General features: G+C 39.7%; 1 protein-coding gene across 2 annotated transcripts; it reads right to left on the bottom strand.

Moving 5' to 3' along the window:
• Nucleotides 1-671: 671 nt before the first annotated feature.
• On the bottom strand, nt 672-8,331 carry popdc1 (popeye domain cAMP effector 1). Of its 2 annotated transcripts, none has more exons than XM_083899491.1 (8): nt 8,187-8,331; nt 6,328-6,615; nt 4,255-4,379; nt 3,658-3,845; nt 2,646-2,754; nt 2,365-2,532; nt 1,864-2,005; nt 672-1,634 (listed from the first exon to the last, which is right to left on the bottom strand). In XM_083899491.1, exons 2-8 carry the CDS (start codon nt 6,551-6,553, stop codon nt 1,507-1,509), a joined length of 1,086 nt encoding a protein of 361 aa, XP_083755617.1. In that variant the 5' UTR covers nt 6,554-6,615; nt 8,187-8,331; the 3' UTR covers nt 672-1,506. The 2 variants fall into 2 exon arrangements, with proteins under 2 accessions (XP_083755617.1, XP_083755616.1); XM_083899490.1 differs by having other exon boundaries at nt 6,328-6,575.
• Between the last annotated feature and the right edge of the window lie 178 nt (nt 8,332-8,509).

Below are 8,509 nucleotides of genomic sequence, written 5' to 3'. Positions count from 1 at the left end.
TTTGTTGTAATTCGATGGAAATACGAGGAGCTTTAAACAGAGTTTCGAGGAACGTTCTGTTTATACAATGGTGAGGATAAGGAGGTGAGTTTTAATGTTTTAACTCATTAAATGACGAACTGATGGGAAATGTTGGCCAGTGGAACAGGCTAAAGATGAAGTTTACAAGGAAAGCTAGCCTGGAGCAGGTCAAATCAGTATATGGCTTCAGAAAAAAAGAATCATATAAATTGTGACTGCAGTACGAATGTAGCTGACTTGAGAAAATGAATCTCATGTCATGTGTGTGTGAGATTAAGCACGTGACATGTACAAAACAAATAGAAAAGTCCAGCAAAAGCACTCCACAATGAGTCACACGCATTTATCAATAAACAATATTATACAATGTGAATTAATATACACATACATTTCAAAACGTTTAGTGATTTAAATCCAGTTGTCTCATAGCAGAATAACTCTGTGATATGGTCTCTTTGACAGGACAGAACAGATGGGAACAATTAAGTTGTCTGAAGTTTAATCTCCTGTAGTGCACCAAACATAAATGGTACACACACACTCTGGCCACAGGGAGGCATCACATTCCAACAAACATACATATCAGAATAATAGAATAATAATAATAATGATGTCACACTATCAAAAAGCACACAGTTTAGGACAGGACCTACACAAACCAAATGTTTATTGAACACACAATTCAATTCAAGAGTGCAATAGTATGTGGTTCAGACATTTATGAAGAATGCATAAACACACGTACTGTAGATAAAATAACTTCTCGGGAAAAATCCTCGGTAACAAAAAGTCTGTTGCATAAATTAACAAAACACAAAACAAATGATGCATCAGTGCAGACAAAAGACTGACCAGTTATATTTTCCAGAAATAAATCTCATTGTGATCTGAAGTAATGTGACCTTCTATTATGAATTAGTATCACTACTTATGATTAACCCACAAAGTATCCTTTTATCATATGGTGTGGAAGAAATGTCAAAGGTCAAAGACAATTTTAGAAAATGAAATGTGCTATAATTCCCTTGTATTCTAATGTTTTATTTTCTGCCGTGACCTATACTTCTACCAGCCACCAGAGGGCGATCCTGATGTCTAAGCTTTTCTCAAGTCATCGGGTCAAATAAACAAACCAATGCAACTTAAACAAATCTTCTAATAATAAACTGACCAGTATTGTTTGTTTACATAAATGCAATCTTTAAAAAATAATAAAAAAAAACTGTGATTAGGATATGTGATGATGCTTTACAGCATGGAAATAAACTCATCAGTGCTCTGTGGAGGACAAAGTATGCAATGACGTCATGCATTCTAGATGAACACAAACATATTTTACCCGCTATTATGTTTCTCAGTCAGGCTCAAGGCTATTACAGTAAATATCCATTCATCCATTATCCATCCCGCTTGTCCTTTGAGGGTCACGCGGCAAGCTGCACATAACATGTATACATTCGATGATATACATTTGTCACCTGCAGGTTACACTTCCTCAGTTGAAGTGCTGGGCATACGGGTGGACTTAGAAGGAGCAGATTCTTTGAAAACATCATCTTCCATACTTTCTTCTATAGGGTTCATCTTGGATGCCTTGGTGCCGGGCGATTTTTCTAGAAATAAACACAATTATCACAGCTCTGATGGGTGGAAAGAAATACATGATCTTGGCCCAGAAGACGAAAGGCGTCACAAAGAACCAAAACCCTTATATTATAAATAGTTTACACTACAGCGACCTCGGCATGGGATGAGTGGACCTGTGATTTTCTCTCAGTTGAACAGATTTAGGCTGGGATAATTGTGCGTATGGTCTGTGTCACTTTGAAACTCTTGACTTACGGAGGGATGAACCAGTAGATCCTCCTCGTAGGATCTGGTTGAGCACATCATCAGTGTCGTTGGTGCTCGCCATGCTGTTCCTCATCTGCGTCATCGACAGCTGAGAGCAGAGGGTGGGCTGACGCTCCATCTTCTTCACTGCCTGGGAAACACACAGTATAAACACACCTGTTCACCTGCTTGTTAATGCAAATTTAGGCATGAAGACATGGTCAAGACCACCTACTGATGTATCAGAGTGAAAATGAAAGGTGGGATTTCCATGCACAACCATTTCTACAGTTCATAGATAAGTATCCAAAAAAGAGAAAATATGCAGTTGACATCATTTCTCTTGGTGAAAACGGTTTGAAGAAGACTTTCTCTAGATTCAACATGTCAAACATTGAGGTAGCAGAAGAACACACCACTCCTGCCACTTTATCCGGTATCGCCTGTACCTTATAAAGCAGCCAGTGAGGGAAGTTTACAGTAAAATCTGAGAGCAAGAGTTTGACCCACCTTGTCACTGAGTGTGGGGTCGTTCAGAGAGTACAGTTTATTGGTGATGTCTTTGCCGATAAGGTAGCGGAACACCTCATTGAGGAAAGTGTCTGACTCCAGGAAGTAGGTGAGCCTCTCCCGAGACCAGCACAAGAACTTACAGTTCTCCTCCGCAACAATTGTCACCTGTCAATCAACCAGTCAATATCAAAATGTCATAATGGCAACAAAAACAATTCTTCAGAGTGATTGAACTGTATGATCTATATTTCCTATATTCATTTATTTTCCATTATTACCTGGAACTTCTCTCCTCTGTGCATCTCTGTGGCCCTGAACTCTGGAGAGTCGATGAAGGAGTTGGTGTAGATGTTGTGTAGGAAATGGCTTCTGTACGACACCTTCATCCTGTCATCAAAGATACGTAGACGTCACAGCTCCGGTTTAAATCATGAGCCAAAGTGCAAACTCGGATATTATGTTTGTCGATCTATGCCTTGACTTATTCGATATTGATTGTTGTTCGTGTGAATGTAATTAGGTTAAGGTGTAAATGAATTGCCCTCCTGGGATCAATGAAGTTGACTGAATCTGAGGACTCTAATAGTCATTAGAAGTTCATCTAATGACCACTGGGTGGTGCTCACGTCCCAAATTACTCCCATTATTATTCAACCGATCAAAATGCACCCACAACATAAGGCTTTTTAAAATGTTAAAAACTGAAAATGAAGATCATACTATTATTAGTATGATCTTTATTGTACTATTATTGATACTGCTGTGTGAGGGGAAAGCTCTGTAATTTTTTTCTTTATAATAATTGCATTCATCACCAAATTTAATATCCTGTATAATACTGGCAAATTACATTGAGGCACACATTCAGTTTGTCATCTCCCCGTCTCAGTACTGATATTTAAATCTCACTGGAGCATGAGCAAACACAGAGAGATAGTTATTGATATTATTAGTGACTCTGTGAAGCAGAAACAAATCTGCAAGCAGAAGAGTAAACAAAAAAAGTATTATATTTCCTTATCTTCTCGTCATTTAGCACCAAATTGCACTACTCTGTTCCACTTAAAATTCAGAATACAATCAAACAGACAGTGCAGTGCAGATTATTGCAGATCTGTGAGAAACAAAATGTGTTTTCTTCAGTCTTAAGATGATGTGTACAGGTCAGGACAGTATTTAATCTAAAATGGTCATTTGACACACATAGTAAATAAAAAAAAAATCAACTTGCAGGCCCAACTAACTAAACACCAGATGATTGTGTAACAGAAGAACAAGAGCTGCACATACTTTCCTTTGAGCAGAATGCTGAGGCGTTCGTCCACGGACGTCTTGTCCTCTGCAGCGTAGGCCTGACCTTTCTTCAGAGTCTGGATGGTGCAGAACTGACCTGTGAGCCTCTGAAACAGAGACTCCTGCACATGCAGAGGCTCAAACATCCGCTTGTAGACAGAGCGCAGCTCCCTGTCGATCTTAATCTGACAAGAGCAGAGGCACAACTTTTAAACTTCTCATCCCCACGGAAGTCTGGTGATGAAAAGTGAATTTGAACAATGCTGCTGTGGATTAATATTCTGTGAGGAGCAGTGATGGAGAGGGACAGGTCCTCTAGCTCATTAGGAAAAGTCCTGGTCTGATTCTATCAGCTTACTGGAGGGCCCTTACTTATACTGTTTCCCCCAGTGGCAGAAATGATACAACCTGCATCACATTACCATAAAACCGGAGTGAGCTCAGGAGGAAATGCTGCTTCCTGCCAGAGAAAGTGAAGAACATCTGAACCCTGATCCTCGGGCAAAAAATAAACACACTCTGTTTTCCCCCAACGTCCGGCTCAGCAATTAGGTGAATGTGAAGTGACTGCAGGGATGTTAATGAAGGACTCACAGGTCTTCGCTTGTACAGGAGGAAGAAGAGGTGCATGAAGTTGATCACCAGAAACACCACATTCCAAACCATCACGTCCATGTTGCACCGGTACAGAGTCGCCCATAAAATGAAGAGACCGCAACCTGTCAGAGTTAAAGAAAAACACAGCAAAGGGGATTTTGCCGAAGATAAACAGTGATTATTAAAGCGCAATCTAATCATCAAGCACCTCTACTTATTTCCTGGTTCTACAGTCACTCGCTGCCAGATTGTTACAAACCTCTGTGTGGTATACGGATCTCCTGAAGGTCCTTCTTATTTTAGTGTCTAGTTATTGCTTGTTTCTTGTATTAATTCATCTCAACTGTTCACTTATTCATGAATGAACTGTTAAACTGCCTTCTGTCTTCGCCTGTCTGCTCTTGGGTCCAGCACCTCGCCCCTAACACACCTGATTGTATGAACAGTTGTCTTACATGACCCCAGAATGAGCTATTTATATTTTTATCAGGAGCTTTGATGCTAATTGAAGGCTACATATAGTACAGTAGGTTATCCAGCACAGCTGGCAGGAAATAATAATAAATAAATCTGTGACCTTTCAGTGGATGATTTTGACCCACATTGTAGAGTGTATAAGTTAAAACTCAAACATTCTGTAACTAAAACATTATATGTATATATATTATATATAAAGCATATTTAATTTGATTAATTTTGATAAGTATATGTAATTCCTAAAGTTGTTTTAAGTTTACTTAACAAATCAAATGTCTGCAGTTTTGTTTACTCTTTTTTTCTCTCTCTCTCTGTAAAACCCTCTGAGACCAGAAGGCCAATATAAATAAATGACCATGTTTCCCATAAATCCCGCTGCTTCCTGTCTCCCCGAGCCTTCCAAGTAGAACATAAACACGGTGGAAGTGCTTTTTCCATCCGCCATTCTGTCCTTCCTTTATCTGCCGCTATCACAGCCTTGTAGGGCCTCAGCTGTGTAGAAGAGCTGCTCTTACTACTCTGTGCAGGGCAGACTGAAGTTTTACTACAGAAAAGAACCATATGCATCATTATATATGATGCAAATAATGTTTAAAGCTAATACTAAGTCACTTCCAGACTGTTTACAAAAGTTCTTATGACAAAGACAAAGCTGGAGGGAAGCTGTAATGAAATAATGTTTTATTATTGTCATTACGCTAAGTACACGTGAATTTCAGAATGTGTACCTCACTTTTCATTTTTTTTTTAAATGCTTTGAGGTTCTATTTTGAACGGATACATTTTCATTTGAAGTATGTGCATATGTACATATATGTAAGCGTGTGTTTTGATGCAGTTTATCATACTGCCATATACGATTCCTAACAGGTGACAGGTTTATCATTTCACACACTACCTTTGGCAGTCTTTGGCAAACAGAACAGAGATTTTACTGTGAAATTAACAGGATATGTCTGGTTTAATTACTCCACAGATCAACTTCTCACTGCATTAGGACACAGGATTAAAGGACTATTGATAATAACCACAATAACACTGAAAGTGGAAAGCTTAATTTTGAATATTATGCACCATTGAACAAGCTGATCTCCCTTTTAGCAGCTATGTACTCTTAGAAATGTTCTTCGGCTTGTCCTCATAGGAGAACCCTTCTTGGTTCCACCTGGAACCCTTAGTGTTACCAAGAACCCTTTTAAAACCCTTTATTCAGGAAAGGGGTTTTCAGAAGCAAATGGTTCCAGGTAGAACCTCAGCCCTTGTAGAAGGACACTTCTGGAACCCTTATTTCTAAGAGTGTGGAGCAGTGTGTACATATTTGTAAGTGTGTGTGTTTATCTTTTTAAGTGACATATTTATTGAATTATTTTTTGCCTCAGAAGGGTAGGACATTTTTGGGGGGGGTCAGTCTGCGCTTATTCAGTCACTTGTGTCTGTTATAGTTTGACTTGAGTTTAAAAATCTCCCCCGTAAACTGAGCTAAACTGAATCCACAACAGGCTCACGGTAGTACCTTACTGGTGCTTTAATACATAGAGCAGTTTTGAGGACAATTAACACAGACAGCATAGTGAGCTCAGGAATGTGACTGACCTGTCATCAGCATCAGGCGCAGCAGGATCATGTGCAGGCCCACAGTGGTCGGGATGACCAGGCCCAGCAGCAGGGACAGGTTCCCCAGATGGAAGAGGACATGGTGAGTCTGCTCCCACTCCTGACATGTGGTCCCGTTGGACAGATCCTCGAATCCCGGTGTTGAAGGAGTGAAGGAGGACAGGGTGGTGAGGAGGAGGAAGGGTTGTTCCGAGGGAGTGGACATCCTTCAGATTTCTTCAGGTCACCTTGGAGAACAGAGCGCAGTTTGTTCTGAGCTCACAGCAACTACGGAACAGAGTTGGTGTAGCCAGTGGTGGATTATTATTGATACAAACTATAAATTGAATTACATATAGTTGTGTTATTTACACCATACCACCATAGTATTTGGTTTGCACTCTCGTTTTCAAAGTGAATCACTAAGGTCCTGATTTACAAAAGCTTTGCACATGCAAACGTGTGCAAACTGGATTGCACACGCAAATTTGCGTTGATGCTGATCTACTAACAGGGCGCATCAAGGATTGCGTCTCTCAGACGGGCAAAATAGCACCCGTAATCCATTTAGCGGTCTTAATGAATATGCAATGTGGGGCGTTTACACGCAATTTAACGCTCTCTGTTTGGGATCTTAGTAAATCAGGCCCTAAGTGTAGTGTTATCTAAAGATATCTAAATTTCATTATGTTGTTGTTTCATTATTTTTTTTATTACCTTTTGGCTTATTCTGTTTGACAAGTATCGGTCCGATACCTGTCGAATATCGAACATCAGCCAGATTAAAATGTAAAAGAACGATAACTTTCCAAAAAATCGGATGCATTGCATGCGTCACAATGCAAAGACTCTAAAAATTTTCATAAAAATCAGTCATGTTTTGCAGTTGTGTAGCAAATATTAGTGAGAATATTTGCTAAACAACTGGTAAATGATGTAATTGAAGGTGCTTGAAATGCATCAGCACAAATGTTAAGCACTGATATCGGTATCGACAGATCCTCAAGGCTGGGATATAGATCACAAAAGAGTGCTATAGTAGAGCCATCCCTAGTAATAGTAATAACAGTTTATTTGAAGCACCTTTCAAGACGTCACAGAGTAAGCATTTAAAACTGAGTAAAAACAGATCATACACATTATAAGCTAAACAATAAATACAACAGTTTGTCACACACAGGGCAGAGTCTGGAGGGAGTCATGTAGAGGAGCACAACTGGTGAGATGGTGTGTAGAGGTGGAGAAGAAGAATATGCAGTAGGCCTGAAACAATGACTCACTCAATTATTAATCAATTATTAAGTTAATTGTCAACAATTTTGCTAATTTTAAAGATTTAAAACACAGTTTCTTATTATCTAGCGTCTTAAATGTAATTATTTTCTGGCTTCTTTTCTCTGTATAACAATTATAGTGTTTATGTTTGTGGAGAAAAGTAGACATTTGAGAACATAATCATTTCCAGGTGTGAGAAACACTGAGCAATTTATTAATCAAGAAAATAATCTACCAGATTATGAAAATGCAGCACTAATACACATTGATCAAGTCAGGACCAGTATAGACCTCATGGAGACCAAGTCCTGGTCCTAATAAGGCAGAACCTAAATTCTGAGGAACTGGTTATTTTAAGTTAAGATTTTGTGAATTTTGTGAATATGGTAAATTAGGACGAGGCATTAACTGGTTATGGTTGACGTTTAAGGATGAGGCTGTCCAAATGAATGGAAGTCAATAAAGTGTCCCGACAAGACTAGTGCTCCCACCCCTGTGTGTGTTTGTGTGTAAAAATAGGTGAGCATGTACAATGCATATCCTACAACTTAGTAACCGAGGAGAAGAAGCGGCTCTGTACTCACCTCCCCGCCTGTCCTGATGCTGCTGCTGTTGAAAAGCGGGTGAAATGCGGGTTAAATGCGGGTGTGCACCGCAGAGGTTAAAGACACTGAGGGACAGAGAGAGACTTGAGTCAGTGCTGTGACTGCGGCCAGCTCCCTCCTCAGATCCGGGGCTGCACAATGTGCGCCTCACATTCCACTCTGTTGACAGCGGAGAGACTAAAATAGGCAAGAAGTGAAGAGCTGTGCGCCTGCAGTGCGTCCCAGTCCCGACAGGGGGAGACAGAGCACAGATTATACAGATACATTTCTTAAACCTTATTCAGTATTGTGTGTCCTTATGT

The sequence above is a fragment of the Microchirus variegatus genome (assembly GCF_963457635.1).
Source record: "Microchirus variegatus genome assembly, chromosome: 1".
Taxonomy (NCBI): domain Eukaryota; kingdom Metazoa; phylum Chordata; class Actinopteri; order Pleuronectiformes; family Soleidae; genus Microchirus; species Microchirus variegatus.
The sequence above is the reverse complement of the archived record's forward strand: the minus strand, read 5'-3'. Positions and strand labels throughout refer to the sequence as shown.

What these genes read in the sequence shown, in the direction of transcription:
- popdc1 (XM_083899491.1), bottom strand. Translation starts at nt 6,553, where the DNA reads ATGTCCACTCCCTCGGAACAACCCTTCCTCCTCCTCACCACCCTGTCC. An exon ending in GCGCCTGATGCTGATGACAG is followed by an intron (nt 4,380 to 6,327) that starts GTCAGTCACATT and finishes TAACTCTGACAG; the next exon opens with GTTGCGGTCTCTTCATTTTA. An exon ending in ATCTACTGGTTCATCCCTCC is followed by an intron (nt 1,635 to 1,863) that starts GTAAGTCAAGAG and finishes GTTTATTTCTAG; the next exon opens with AAAAATCGCCCGGCACCAAG.